At 33.6% G+C, this 15,864-nt stretch overlaps 1 protein-coding gene across 1 annotated transcript in view; it reads left to right on the forward strand.

Moving 5' to 3' along the window:
• Nucleotides 1-176: 176 nt before the first annotated feature.
• LOC144966202 (DNA-directed RNA polymerase I subunit RPA2-like) overlaps nucleotides 177-15,864 on the forward strand; it is a 41,089-nt gene continuing 25,401 nt past the window's right edge. The window contains exons 1-9 of the mRNA XM_078902369.1: nucleotides 177-450; nucleotides 5,386-5,463; nucleotides 6,011-6,085; nucleotides 7,630-7,704; nucleotides 8,532-8,651; nucleotides 9,203-9,268; nucleotides 10,105-10,179; nucleotides 11,092-11,190; nucleotides 15,442-15,537. Coding sequence (XP_078758495.1) covers nucleotides 388-450; nucleotides 5,386-5,463; nucleotides 6,011-6,085; nucleotides 7,630-7,704; nucleotides 8,532-8,651; nucleotides 9,203-9,268; nucleotides 10,105-10,179; nucleotides 11,092-11,190; nucleotides 15,442-15,537 — 747 coding nt within the window. The 5' untranslated portion in view covers nucleotides 177-387. The remainder of the gene's footprint in view (nucleotides 451-5,385; nucleotides 5,464-6,010; nucleotides 6,086-7,629; nucleotides 7,705-8,531; nucleotides 8,652-9,202; nucleotides 9,269-10,104; nucleotides 10,180-11,091; nucleotides 11,191-15,441; nucleotides 15,538-15,864) is intronic.

The following is a 15,864-nucleotide window of genomic DNA, read 5'->3' on the forward strand; positions in this document are numbered from 1 at the left end:
TCTCTCTCTCTCTCTCTCTCTCTCTCTCTCTCTCTCTCTCTCTCCCCCCCCCCCCCCCGAGTCAGATATTGTAAAATATCTTTATTGTATTTATCACCTTTGTCTATCGCAGGATAGGGATAATAAATAATAAAATATAAAGTTTCCATATAGTAATGTGTATAGCGAACTCTTTTATTTTAAAGATTATTTTAATAGCAATTCAGTTTCGGATTTTTCCGAACGGACGCATGGGTTTGTCTTGGAATAGGCCTAGCACTTTCGTTTTCTTTAATCTAGATAGCTCTGCATAGCAGTGTGTTGTGTTAGATACACTTCTAGTAACAAAGTTAATACACTTCTTTGATAATTATACATTATGCAGTAGATGACTAGAAAGAAGAAATTATGATTCCAGTCAAACATCTTGCAAGCCCAGCATTCGGGCAGATAAAAGACAAACAACATAAGGTAAAAAAAAACACAGGATACCTTTGCCGCTGTGACTGTGATTGTGATTGATTATCCCCAGACAGGTGTCTGGGGATAATGAAAATTCGTTATCCCCAGACACATATTTGAAACTCCGCTCTTTTAAACAATTATCCACATTCCAGAATATGGAATGTTTCCAAATGCACATAGAAATAAGGAAAGTTAATGAAATATCTATAAAAATATAAAATTAAAATTAACCAACATTAAATCAGTTGTTACTAATATGGTCGCGTTTTTATGCACCTCCGTTGGAGGTGTACAAAAACGCACCGTTTTTATGCACCTCCGTTGGCGGTGATGGTAAATTAATAAAAATGTTGCTGCTTACACGTCCATGAGGTTTAAATAGTTTTAGATTGTAGTTTAGCACGCTGCTTAGTGATTACCGATTACCTATACAATGATAATAAATTAAAGAATAATAACAATAATTTAAAAAATCAAAAGTAAAAAAGAAACATGGCACACAAATACTGATCTCATATAAATAAATAATTTTAGAAAATTAAAATCGAAGTTTTTTAAAAACATGATAAAACGTTTTTGAAAAAAAAACAAACAAAAAAATAAAAAATAAAAAAATAAAACAAAAAAAAATGATGTCTTTCTCAATAAAGTAAACTTAAAAAAAAAAAGTTTACAATGGGAATCGAACCCAGTACTTCCAAGGTTGGAGTCTGACAGCTTGTCCACTGGGCTACGGAGCCACCTGACTGTTCATCGCATTTAATAAGGTCTTTCTAAAACATTATTTTTCCTTCAATGCAACTTCTATATTCTGATTTTATATTTCGATTTTTTAAATTATTATAATTTTTATATAAATTTATTAACAAAAACATCCTACAGATGTCACAATATAACTTTCGCCATGTCCAAATACAGAAACACAATATCGCTAATGAAATTGGGTGGAATGCGCATGCGTGACGGAGGTGTATAAAAACGATCCGTTAAGATACACCGTCAACGGAGGTGCATAAAAACACTACGTACTAATATACACAATATGCGTCGACTTCGAAGTGGGTGTCATGGCTGAATGGTTTAGTCGTCTGCCCTGGAAGTTTTACCAGAATCGACGTTGTGGGTTCCAATCCTCACTTTCTCACTTTTTCTACAAGCTTATTTTTAACTGGAGAACATTCCAAGACACAAAATGATAAATCTAAAGGAGCTGGATATTATTTTTCATTGATGCCACCCTGATATATCTGAATGAGTGTGTAGTCTACAACTATTGAACTGTTAATGCATTATTTCGCACTTTTTTCAAAAATAAATAAACTGAAAGTTCGTCATAAGCCAAATATTTAAAGCTTTATTTGTTATCAGTATGGTGTAATATAAGTCGAATTTGGGGGTTTAAAGAAATTATTGAGTTATGCCCCTTTATAACTTAGGATCGAGATACATGGTTCTTTGCAGGTGATTTTTACCACGAAGCACTTCAAAATACAAGGAAAGCTTCCATATGTGCTTAAAAAAATAGTGTATCTGCACAATATATCAAATTTTGAAAAAAATCCCAACCGACATCTTTGACCGTTTTGAGCCTTGAAGTTGACAAAAATTTGTGATTTTGGTGAACGTTGCATTGCGCTATGCGTTGTTGTTCGAAAAATTATAGTACCAGACCCATATTTTGCTATATTGTGTTGGACCATATGTTATTTATTGATATACAAATCATCAATGACCAAAAATGAAACATTAAAGTCATGAAAAATAAAATTGAAAAAATTCATTTTTTTGCCGAACAGTATGGGGAGCCATCTTCAAGGGCAGATAACTCCAAAAGTTGATAAATATTTTAATTTTCTTCCAAATACTTGTAATCTATGCTAAAAGTTGTACAGGGTTACCAAATTTGAACATGGACCCACGAGCAAATCTGATTTTGACGCGTTTTGAGACAAAATTTCAAAAAATTGTTTAAAAATTCAAATATCCATATTCTGAACTGAAAATTTGGTTTTCTTCATGTCTCATAAAAGTTTCTTCAATTGAGCCAAGTTTGAGGAAAATCAAAAGGGGTGTGGTTCCCAGTGTCTGGGGATAATGACAGCCTACCTTTGCCTTTACTTAGGACCAAGAAGGGAGTTTAAGTTAAACGTTAACAAATTTTTGAAATGTAACTCACTTGAAACAATGTCATATGAAAGAGCTGGCAACACTGATTACAAAACAGTTTGAATTTTGTTTCTATCTTGATTAGAAATGTAGTTACGGCAGTTCAAAGTCTGAAATTTCAGCCTGATTTTTACCCCAAAATTACCATTGGAAAGTTGTGACCGAAATTGCGTGCACTGTTAATGAAAAATGGTTAAAACAGTTAATATGAAGTTCTTATTAACATATTGCATACCAAAATGTCCGTCTTATCGAGGACAATGCATTTATATTAATAATGAGGAAGATACAAATTTCAAAATAACACATTATCACATAATTAAAAACATAATTTGCTGTATCACATTTGGATTTATCCCCAATATCTCACTGACACAATTACAAATAATTCCCCTCTTTGATTTAAAACATGAATAAAAGAATTTAATTGAAAAGATATAAATATGTCGCATAATGACATAATGAGTTTATTTTTATTTTTACCTCTGGCGATTTAATTTCATAAATAAAATGGCAGAATGAAAAAGTTCAAATAAATTGAAAAGGATTCACACAAAGACAGTTTGTGTATTTTAATTGGAAGGAAAGTTTGGCTTTTAAAAATTCTGCTAAACCACTCTTGGTTAATTGCTATTAGTATTACATCATTTGGACTGACAATATAATTTTATCCCCCCCCCCCCCCTTCTCTCTCAATATGTGGGTTGTCAAGATTTATAACTAATAGAACTTCTTACCATCATTATTAGGACCTTTAGAATATGAATACAAATGATAACAAATTTACCTTAACATTTGCAAAAGAAACTTAATGACTTGATAGCAAAATGAAATAAAATTAAAGCAATTGGTATTTTTAAAGTATTGATATTATTGATATCGGATTTTACAAAGAAAAAAAATATATGAACTTTTAAGATAAAAACTATAAAATGCCCATGAAAAAAGTTGGAAAGTATGTATTCAAAATTAAAAAATAGTAAATAATAGTACTTAAAATATTATGGGCTAAATTAAAAATATTAAATAACTAAATTTAAAGATATCGATATGAATATCGATATCGTTGGGCAGCCATGATGAGAAGATCATGAAAACATGGCATTTCAGCGCATTGTTAAACAGTGTCTACGCATAGATATAGAGTCCTGAAATTTGGCACGAATAAAGTTTAGATGTTATTCTAAAAACAAGTGTTTTTATTTTAAAGGCACACGCTGTAAATAAAAAATAAAGGCGTTTGAAAATTGTCAAATTTTAACTTCATATAACTCCTGAAATGTTTGATGGCTGTTTTGTTACTTGGCACCATTTAAAAGGAAATTGAAAGATGAAAATAATGATACCAAAATATCTGCGTTATTATTACTATAATGAAGTTATGCATCTTTAATTAAACCCCCCTAAACGCGAACAGCAATTTCCAGTCTCAACTTTCTTATGGGTGAGTTGGGTCACAATTTGACTCCCACTGCTGCTGCTCACTAAACGGCCTACGCCTTTACTACTGAGTGAGAGATTGAGTTACTCTAAAACTATCTAGACCTAGATAATTACTCACATCGCTAATTTCACTTTCACATAATCATTGGGTTTGTTTTCAATAATCCACGATTTTCACTTTTACTCCTATTACTATTGATAGGCACTTAAATGTTTTGCTGAATGTGTAGCACAGTTCTCCCCTTTTTGTTGGCATTCACCTGTCAACTTGTGTGACTGCTAGATTAGAAACAGGAGATGTCATTTGTGGGTTTCTAGCTAAGACTAAGAATACCATGGCTTGATTGAATTGAGATCTGGTGCTTATTTACATGATTTGATCAATTAAGCATCAATATACGGCTTTGAACTTTGAGCTCTATCATTTGGTACAGTTCCCGATTTCATCCTTATTAATTTAAATTTAAAGATATTGTTGGAAAGTGAAAGACAGCTAGATTTTAGCTGGTAAGAGTATGTAGTCTGATTCCAGCCTATAGACAGGTGTTGATTAGCCATTGAAAAAGTCAAGCACTAGTTTGGGTTAAAATTTGAATAACAGTTTCACATAATCACTGTTGCATTATTTTTCACAGTATCTGAATGGTTCTGGTATCACTTTGATAAAGAGTGGAGATCAAGCTTTCTTTTGGTGTGATTGGCATCAATATAGGCACATTTTATTAAAAATTATAATTAATAAAAATGACGTTTTAAAACTTGTAATTTTTTCAAAACTGAAACCTTTGCTCTTGAACAAACAAAAAAAAAACCCAAAAATAATAAAAGAAAGTGTGTCTAGATGATTAATTTATCTATGTCTATGCCAACTTTAATCAAGATTGATGGGGCCGTAGTATGTTTAATTTTGGTTGCCAGTGACCAACACTCTTTTCTCTATGCTAAAATTCTGTTTCATTCAGTCGTCAGCTTATTGAGAGGCTGTCCAGTTGGGGCATTACCAGTCACAGATTTTGAGCTTTTTGCAATGGTAAAATTTGAGTAGTAAAATCATAACTTTGAACCATTTATCCTCGATCATAAAGTAAGGTAACGCATTAAATCTACGTTGATACAAGAGATCTTTATTTTCTAATGTTATAAAACAAAAATTAACGGGGCCTTGATGTTATGTTGATAAAATCATTGCCGATATATCTGCTCTGCATTGTAAGAATGTGGTGTGTAGGATACACAAATATAATTTCCTTTACGCTAGTTGCACCTTGTGACTTTTGTCAAAGTTATGGTTGTTTTCATTTTATGTGTCATTTTTTTGTTGTAATTCAATAGATGACTCAGATTATAACAAGAGCTCATGTGGAGTCTTTCAACAACCTCTGTATCGAAGGCCTACACAACATTGTTGAGGTAAGCACTAAATATTCTCTAGAGTGCAAAATCTAGTATGTGTACTTGTTCATGATTTAGACTGCTGTTCAGCATGTTTTTGCTTGGAATCCATTTAGAACCACTCAATGTTTCTTTTGGTGCTCCAAAACCCCTATGTCAGAAACTTTTGGCCCATTCTTTCTTCTACATCAAAATCTTGTGTTGTTGAGGGGAGGACAGGATTCTCGTCTCTGGACTTTTAGACCCACCTTCATACTTTGATTGAAAGGGATCCCTCTTTTGCTGTCACATGGTTGGATATCATTTGTGTATATACTAATGGTGCCAAGATCCTGTGATTGCAATACAAAAAATGCATATATTTTTCAGCATATGGAAAAATGCAAACACGTTTCGAAATAGCTAAAGTTGTTTTTAAAAGTTTGCACAGACATAACTTGCAATGTTTAAATTGCATTTTAGATTTTATAATAGTTTCATTGGCAAATATCTTTTCAACAATCTTCAAAAAAAGGCGAATTCTGAATTTTGATGACAAGGTAAAAAAATGTCTTCTTTATTGCAGCATATGGAACCATTGGAGTTCTCTGGAGCAGAGGAAGGTGTTGATTGCAATCTTAGAATTGCACTAGAGATTAAGGTGAGCCTTCTAACTTCTATGAAATGAATAAAAGATATAATTTGTCTGGTAAATAATGGATTTACATCAATATTTACTATGTACTTTTTTCCGATTTTTTTTTTTTCAGGGAATTAAGTTTGTAGAAAAAAAAATGGTAATGCGCTTATAATAATTAACTATGAGACAACTACTGCTACATTGTCACTGAAATCCAATATTCAAATTAACTACATATTTTTTGTCCTGTTGCTGGTCTTTTTGTTAATGGAGTATTTTGGTGATAGAGTGTTTGATTGGAAACGCTGCAGTATAATTATTTTAATTTTTATCATTATATGCTTATAGAAAGAATTATTTTCAAGTGAATGTTTGAATCTTTATTTAAAACCTTTAACAATGAGACTGGATTTCTTTTAAATCCTAATTTCTCCCATTGTTTACAATTACCTTGGATCGCATAGTCAACTTCTGCTTAAATAGTCAACGTGTTTCAGTGATAATGGATAAGGTTATTCTTGCTTAAAGCCAAACAATCTTTCCCGTCTGGCGTGGTGTTGAATTCATCATATTCCATTTTATCTTGTAATAACTGCAGATCTAAATGTGGAATCGGTGAAATTAGTAAGATCTCATATCTGGTAAGATTAAAATCGAACACTGCATTTAAAGGGTTAAATCATACATAGCTGCCAACCAGTACGATAAAATCGTACTTAGTACGATTTAGCCAATCGTACTTAGTACGATTTAGCCAATCCAGAAAAAGAAAAAAAATCCAGAAAAAAAAAAAAAAAAAAGAAAATCTGATAAAAATTATCTTGGCCTCAGTAATCTGCTTCTGTCACCACCTCCCCATCACTTATGCCTACCCAGTATGATGATAAAGGTAAGCTTCTCTTAGTATTACAGTTCTGACCATTCTAGTACTTAAATACATTAACAAATATGCCATTTTAAGACATGAATTGGACATCCGCGCCGCACCGCGTATAATAATACGTTTTTGCATTTTGAAAAGTTGGCAGCTATGACTATGAATCATATTTTGTTGAATACTATTTTGTTCTGTGGTATCTTAATGACTCATTTGCGTCATTTATTTCAATAAATAATCCGAGGACACATCTTATTCCCTCTTGTTCCTGGCTATGAATACTAATGATTCAACCCGCGAGTCTCACATTTTCTGATTTAATGAATATTAAATCTTTTAATTTGTCAGGCTTTATTGCTCTTTTAGTATAATATAACATTGGGACCTGTAGGTCCCTGGTTCAAGTCCTGCTGTTGGAGGTGCAAGGTTGAGTCCTAAGTAATATCTTTTTGGAAGGATGTGATATGTCTCTTTTTTCAAGAATCATACTTGTTTTATTTTTATTTTTTTTAAATTAATTGATTAAATAAAATAAAAAATAAAAAAATTGGTACTAGCTATGCATTTCTGTTGGTTTTTAAAATTTTTTCTCATATATAATGGGGCATGTGTCTTGACGATGATGATTCTGTGGATTTGCCCTGTATCATATGTACTATTATGAAATTTACTTTTATTCATGGCACAGAGGATCAGAATATATTCTCCAGCTGTGACAAGCCAGAACAGATTTGTGGGAAGAACCAAGCTATATCCATCAGAGGTATATTTGACCCCCCCCCCCCCCCCCCCCCCCCAAGTTGTTTTTTTTCCTCCAGCAATATTAATGTGGTAATTAAGCAAATAGTGTGAGTTTATCTTTTACCAACAGTTTTAGTAACAGTACAATTGCAAGGTTGCCAATTTTCGTATATTTATGGAATTCGGTATACAGTAAACCTTCAGTATATTTTCTAATCACCTGCTAAACAGAGAAAAAGTAAGTACATAATGTCTTTATACTGGAGTTCACTGCTCAGAAAAGGGTTGGTCTATGTGTTTGCATAAAAGTTCAGTTAATTTTTGTCTGCTGAATTGCCAACCCTGAATATATTTCAGCTTAGGAAATTAAATTTCTTGAGTATGATAGTTGACAAGATTGGTGACAATGAGAAAAATATCCAATTGTTTAAAGTCGAGCATAGCTCATTTCTTAGCAAGAAACTTAACCCATTTAAATTCGATAAATTAATGTCGTCTGCTATTGGGTTTCTTCTTGGTCCCTGTCAGAACAGAGGGTGCAACTGTGCTTCTCCAGCTCACTCGATCCTGGACCAGCTCATGTATCTGATTTCCTTTATGGTCTACCCTGAGTACCAATTTAGAGCCTGCCTGGTTAATTTTGATTTAAGCTGGTTTCAGACATAGGGAAATGTAGAGATAATCCCTGTGTAAAAAGATTTGTGTAACTATATTGAAGATTTAATGATTTATTTTTCTTTTTAATATATATATATTGTTTTGTGCTTATTTTTTGTTTTTGGTTGTATTTTTTATGTCAGTTGTATAGAACATTTACAGTTTTTAAACAATTGATATTCATCCTTCCAGTGTCGCCAACGTCGAGGACACTACACTGGTGATGTTGAAATTATGCTGGCTTATTCTTGCTCCAATGGACAGAAGGGAACTTTTGAACGCATTATTGGTGCTGTTCCTATTATGGTCAAGGTAAGGGGTTGTTTGGGTTACTCATTTATTTGATTTTATAATTCATTGTGAATTATATGATGCTTGCTAGATGGTGTCATGTCCCTTGCTCACTTTTATTTTTTATCCAGGCATATTTGTTACATTATTCCAAGAGCTGAATAAACATTGACTATTCTTATAGTTAAGATAACTTAGTAATGATAAAGAGCACAAGACGCTAATGCTGATAATTTTTTTTCTCACTTAATTGTAATAACTCAGAGTGATATCCTTTTTTAAGACGGAAGATGTTGTAAATTATATTAGGAGAATGAACATATTATATTATATTTATTATAATGGAAACAGACAATCATCAACCAACAGACATTTAAACATAACCTGATCTTGACCAATGTCTCTATGTTTTTCAATTTATCCGACAGCGAAAAACTGCTAAACTGTCAAGTTACTATTTGATTGTTTTAAAAATAATTTAGTCTTTTACAAACCCTAACAAAATTAATACATTTACCACAGAAGATCCTATCTCATATTCTCACCTATTGTTTTTATCTCATTTTCTTCAGTCTTGTGTATGTAACCTTGCCAACCTTCAACCTGCAGCTCTGGTGCAGAAAGGAGAAGAACAAGAGGTTTGTACCGTTATTTATTTATCTTTTTTGTTTTGTTTATTCTTCCTTGTATTATTCAAGAGAATTTAATGGTGGGTAAACAATCAATTTACCACAAAAGCTTCTTGAGTGGTCACTTATTCCCTTACTTAATGACTGATTTTTTCCCTAATATATTGATCATGCAACCTTTCTAATGTGACTAATGAAGATCATTGACAAAATAAGGCAGGTCACGGGCTTAAGACACATGGCAATATTAACAGGATCATATGAGAATATAGCAAATTCTGTATTATTATGATTTTGTTATTTTATTTTACAACCACAATTACCTGGCTTGTTTTTACAAATTTCTGATGAGATAGCAATACTCTTCAATGATAAAAAATCCATAACTTTGACTTGTTTTTGTTGTATTTTCTTTATTTGTTTATGTTTAAATTTGCAGGAGGAAATTATGTTAGAGATGTAAGATGTAAGGTAACTATTTCCTTGGATATGTTGAGGGATGTGTAACAATTTCAGTGGTCATGAGGAGAATGTCTTTTGTAATTTATTAATTTATTTGAAGCAGCTTCATTAAAACTTCATTAGCCTTTTGCTATGAGATTAAAATTGGATGTTTTCTTTTGCTGTATTTTTGGGGCTGTAAAATGAGGTCCTGATGTTTAGATTTGGCAGGAGGTCATCATGTTAGAGATGTCGATTTGATGTGTAACAATTTCATTGGATATGAAGAGGAAAGGGTAACAAGTTCAAAGGTTGAGAAGAGAAAGTCTTTTAAGATTTGAATTAAATAGCTGTGATGTGAAGGTGTTCCAGTTCTTATTATTGCAGTCTTTATCCATTTGCAGGAAATGGGTGGTTACTTCATTGAGAATGGAATTGAAAAGGTTGTTCGACTCATTATCCAGCAAAGGAGAAATTATGTAAGCAATTTACCTCTTCATCAATACAATCTTCCTAGGAAATTGTTTTACTGGTTTGTAAATTTGTTTTAATCATCTTTATCAACTACACCAGATGGGTGAAATTCTTTGATTGGTTTAAGCTGTGTGTGCCAATATAGATAGTTCGAAGATGACGTCACTCAGGTCTTTGTTATTGTTTTTTGCCATCTGCGTTTATGAGTAATGCTCACTGAACTGTATTAACCTGACTATAAACGTTCATGGATACACACAGTTTTGTGTGTTGGTCCGTTATACTTCCGGATGGCAATGTTATGAGCTTCTTAGCCAAGCGCATACTATCTATACACCACTAGTGTTATAGGTGTGTTGTGATTCTAGAATTAGTATTTTCAACGATGATGATTACACACCGGTCTTCAGCCTGAAATGAACAAATGGCGAGGTAGATAAACTGTTTAAGGAGTTCAACAAAACATGACAAACCTAATTATATGAAGCATAACAAAATAAGCAATAAACTGTGATTTTCTTGATTGTATACATTGACTAAGTGTTATCTCAAATATTACCTGTTTATGTCTCATAATGTAAGAAGTATTAGTTTAAACCTGTTACTGCGATAAAAGTTAATCAGTTTGTTGGTGTCTTTAGCTTAGATTTTTTAAATTTTTTAATGTCAAAATTTTGTGTTTAAAAAAGGCACAAGAATTTGTTTGTTTCGTTTTCAGCCAATTTTTCAATACTTGGGTCCATGAAAATAATTACAAAACATTAGACTCTTAGTCCAATGAATTATTAGATCACAGGACTTTCACTAAACTTTATGAGGGAAAGAGAGAGAAGGAGGAGGAGGGGGAGAGATAGAGAGAGTAGGGGGGTGGGGGTGGGAAAGCATGATTAACAAGATATCTTCTTTTCTTTCCACAGCCATTTTGTATGCAGCGTAAATCATGGAAGAGCCGAGGTACAGATTATACAGAGTATGGTGTCAGTATTCGTTGTGTTAGAGAGGACCAAACTGGCCAAGTAAGTCGATAATATCTTCCTTAAAACACTTAACATACTTTGTACACCTGCTAGATGAAGATCTCTCTGGGTTGGTTGAGTTGTCAATCCATACCCCACCACTATAGCGATCATTTCTTTACTCTTCAAGTCTTCATGAGCTAGTTGGCCACCTTTCTGTCCAAAAGTGGCATTTACCTTACTGATATGAGCTGTCCATCCCTATACCAATTGTGTTATTTGAAATTCAGACTAGCTCTATTAATCTATCAATATATTCACATGATTTTTGTAAGTTCAGACTGTGTGTGTTAAGCCTTTGTAAAAATTAATTTCATTATGCTAGAAAGGAAAGATTTCTTCAGTTATCTCAATCTGTTATCGTCTTAGATTTATATTCATACTTTCATATATTTATTTGGCAATATCATCAGGACATTTGGTGTGTCTGTCAAAAACTCCTTTTTAGGTTATTTCCTTGTAAATAAAGGGGGCCCTGATAGCTCAGCCAGTTGAGCTCTCGCTTCACACGCAAAGAAACCGAGATTGATCCCAGGTGATGTCAAGATTTTTCTTCAACCTCTTGTCCACCTAGCAGTGATTGGGTAGCTGGATCTGAAGATTTGGTGGAAAGTACTTTGCGATAGACTAGCATCTTATCCAAAGGATAGCAAGCAATTGATTTTGTCTGTTTCAGGCTATAGAAACAGGGATTAACTTCAGATCCATGGACCTAATGGCTCTGAATAATAATCAATACTTAATATTCAGTTAAACAGAAATGACAGCAGCATTTCTTGTTGTGGGTGATATCACATTTGTTGTAGTTTAAAGCAGAACACTGCTTAATTGAATTCTTGAATGAATGAAGTTGATGTCATTGTTATTGTTTTTAGACTGCTTGTTAGTTCTCACCAACTTCTCTCTATCAAGCTAGAAACGTTAAATTTTACACATGGTTTGTGTATGTTCGTTCAATTTATCTGGTGATTATTTTACTTAAGGGGATGGGCGGGTCCTCGATTGTCAAAAATCGAGTAAAATATCGATTTTGAGATTTTTTTTATTTTTGAAAAGTTTGAAACCTTTGCTACATGAAAATGTGTTTGTTGACTCTCAGATGGGTCAGTTTAGGTCCAAACTGACCTCTTGAAGTCCAAGGGGGTCAGTAAATATAATGTTACAGCCTGGCTTGACAGCGAAAAAGCCATATAAACATTAGGCCAATATGAGCATAAAACATCGATAATAATAGGGAAGTTTGGTATCGATAGTTTCGTCTATTTTTGGTCTATATGAAATGCCCACTGTCAAGGTCTTCGGTCTATCTATATTTAGTCAAGAGCCTTTTCAAAAACCCCTTCTCTGACCCAATTGTGAGGGTTGCCTCGATTGTAGTAAAATCGTGAGTAATTGTTGTGACCTTTGCCTTGCTAGCGCTGTTCTCATTGGCTGTTCAAAATAGTCGATGATAACATGACCTGATACTGCTTTCTGAGTGGTTAGCGGGCGAGTCAAAGTTCATGCTTTGACCTCAACTTCGCATGCGTCGCATGTAAACATTGTTATTCTGTGTGTGATTTTTCTTCTTCCCGGGGGACATAAAAGTTTTGTTTTCAACTGCATTTTTCTTCACTTGTGAAAAGTACCGACACGTATGCAACAAGTATGCATAGAAAGACTCGAATTGTACGACTTGCAAAATCAGCAGCTCGAACAAGATGGGAACAGTAATATTATTGTGAATTTTTATAGTTAGAATTTGTCACTCCTTCGTAACATGAAACAAAATGAAAAAGCGCTGAGGTCTCTAAATGAAATGAATGGAGTTACCGTCGAGCTAGACTGAGTATTGGTTGTAAACGAATGAGCGAGAGGTTTGTTATGCACTTGAGAACGATAGCGAGAGAGAGAGAGAGCAAAATCCACTAACTGTGCTCAAAACGCTTTACAAAGGGTCCCTGACCGACAGCAACACGTAAAATGTAGAACAAGACATGACGCCTGTTAGGCGATATTACAATTTTTCCGACAGAGACAGCACTGTTGACGGCTAAGTACTCATTTTACACCCGAATACGGTGAGAGAACGGGAGTAAATAGTCTTTTCCAAGGACTCAACTATGCGCTAAACCAGGCTCGAAACCAGCACCTTCCGATCCGAAAGCGAGTGTCATACCACAAGACCATATAGCCGCTCATAGCTTAGATAGATAGATAGATAGATAGATAGATAGATAGATAGAGAGAGAGAGAGTGTGTGTGTGCGTGTGTGAAGCCGAGAAAAGGCAAGGCAGGAACAGGAGGCTGAAGAGGGAGGGCCTGCATATCAAGCAGGGTCATTTTGACGCATGAAGCATGATCTTGTCTGAGTTTCCTGTGCTTGAAACTTTGAATGCGTTTTTCTCTGTTTGTGCTTTTTCTACATATATTTTGCTACTCTTCCTTTATTTGTAAACATTTTTGCATGATTTTTCGCATGTGCATACAGTATTACTAGCTTCATAACACTGAGCATTTGTATTTCAGATTTATTTTATAAATTTTGCGTAAATGTGGGTCAAAAGTCCAAAAATGGGTCAATTTTTGATGTTTCAAAATTGATGAACTTTGAAAATCAATAAAAATAATACTATTGTAGATATTAGAAAATCGATGCTTAGCCCAAATGAATGGCTCAAATACTACTTGTATACCTATTTTCATGTCAATAACTTGTCATTTGGCGAAACCTTAGCATTTTGAAAACTACTTCATTATAGGGTATCAAATTTCAAAATGGCGGCGTTATCATGGTAACGAAAAACTGAAATTTAGGTTTTCAATTTTTTTTCCTCTAATTAGGATGTACATAACCTAAAATTACCACTAAAAGTCAGCTACTTATTACATTTTAGAATTTCGCCTTCAGGACCCGCCCATCCCCTTAAGGGCACACCATGAATAGAATGTTGCTGCAACTCAATGAAATGATATTTCTGATATTGAGACGTGGTCCTTCAAAAAAGATTTTCAGCTGGGTGGGGTTCCTGGCCTCCCATAGTGGGCAGGGGGGTACATACTGTGTCTTCTATCCCCTTATATCTGTTTTCCAACATGCTTTCTGTCTTTGTCTTGGAATGAGATTACTTGGTTTTGTCCTGGTCCCGGCCCGATGCCTGGTTGAGAGGGAAACAGTCGAATGTATAGTTAGTTTTGGGAGATGAATTTTTTTTCATTGTAAATCATCTCTCTGTTATGCACTGTATTATGCTTTCTTTATATTATATATGATTTGTAAAACATTTGATGTGTGTTCATCTTAGCGGGGACCTGTGCTTGTGTCTGGATGAGACTTTTAGTGATCTCAAACTAAGTACTTTGATAGAGTGCTTTTGGAATCTACACCTGTTTCTTCTTTGAACCAATTCCCCTTTGTCTTCCCTTTTCTTGGATGCTTTATTGTAATTCTAGAACTTTTTACTATCCCATTTTCTTCCTTTTTACTGGCGCTGATATGACCTTAATGTGTTGCAAGTGCCGTAAAACCCTTAAAAACAAAAAAACAACATCAACATGACACACATGCACACAAAATTCATATATTCTTAATGATTATTTTTTGTTGTTGTACTTGTTTCAAGTTCTGGGTGTGATCTTTTGTCCTCTCATATTGTGCAGGGAGGCACTTGCTATGTTCTGTCCGCCTATATCTGTTCTCAACTTGCTTTCTGTCTTTGTCTTGGAATGAGATTACTCCGTTTAGTCTTAGCCGTGGGTGGGAAGGAAACAGTCAAATGTACAGTTATAGTTTTTTGAGATATTTTTTCCTTGTGAATTGTCTCTCTGTTATGTGCTGTTATTAATTTTTTGTTTTGAATTTCATGATTTGTAAGCATTTGAATGTTTTCCTCTTAGTTGAGGGCATGTGGTTGGTGTCTGGATGAGACTTTTAGGTGATCTCAAACTAAGTACACAGATAGTGTGCTCTTGGAATCTACATCTGTTCCCTATTTGAGTGAATTCCCCTTTGTCTTACCTTTTCTCTTATGCTTTTAGTTGTATATCTAGAATTTTATTACTATCCAATTTTATTCCTTTTTACTGGCTCTGAAATGACCTAAATGTATCGCGAGTGCCGTAAAACCCTTAAAAACAAACAAACAAAATGGTTTCAATTTTGTCCATCTCAATTTTTGTTACTATATTATATATATGTTTTTTAAATTTATTTTTTTTTTACATATATTTGTGGTGTGGAAATATTTTCATGTGGATTCTCTGTATTTCCAGAACATGATTCTCCACTATCTCCAAAATGGGACGGCCAAACTTCAGTTTGCTGTTGGAAGTGGATTATTCTTTATTCCCATTGTTGTTGTCTTAAAGGTAAGTTTTCTGAGAATGTCTGCATAATGTTTTATCAATTGTTTGAATGGTTGCTGAAAGTAGATCCTATGTCAGTGATCAGAGTTTATCTCTGAAATTTCCTAACTTTTTTCTTCCATCACAGTCATAAATTTTATTGACAATTCTAATTTTCAATCATTTATTTAAAAAAAAAAAAACTTACCTTTTTTACAAACTTTCAAAAAATTATTTAAGAACCCAATTTCTTTCTTTTTTATTCTTACCAAGAGAGTCTTTTTCAACACTTTTAATTTTTAAAATTTGCAAAGTATTCATTACATGTCCTGATTTGCAACTTTATGAGCA

This window comes from Berghia stephanieae, chromosome 2, assembly GCF_034508935.2.
Source record: "Berghia stephanieae isolate SIO BIC M18660-M18661 chromosome 2, UCSD_Bste_1.3, whole genome shotgun sequence".
Taxonomy (NCBI): domain Eukaryota; kingdom Metazoa; phylum Mollusca; class Gastropoda; order Nudibranchia; family Aeolidiidae; genus Berghia; species Berghia stephanieae.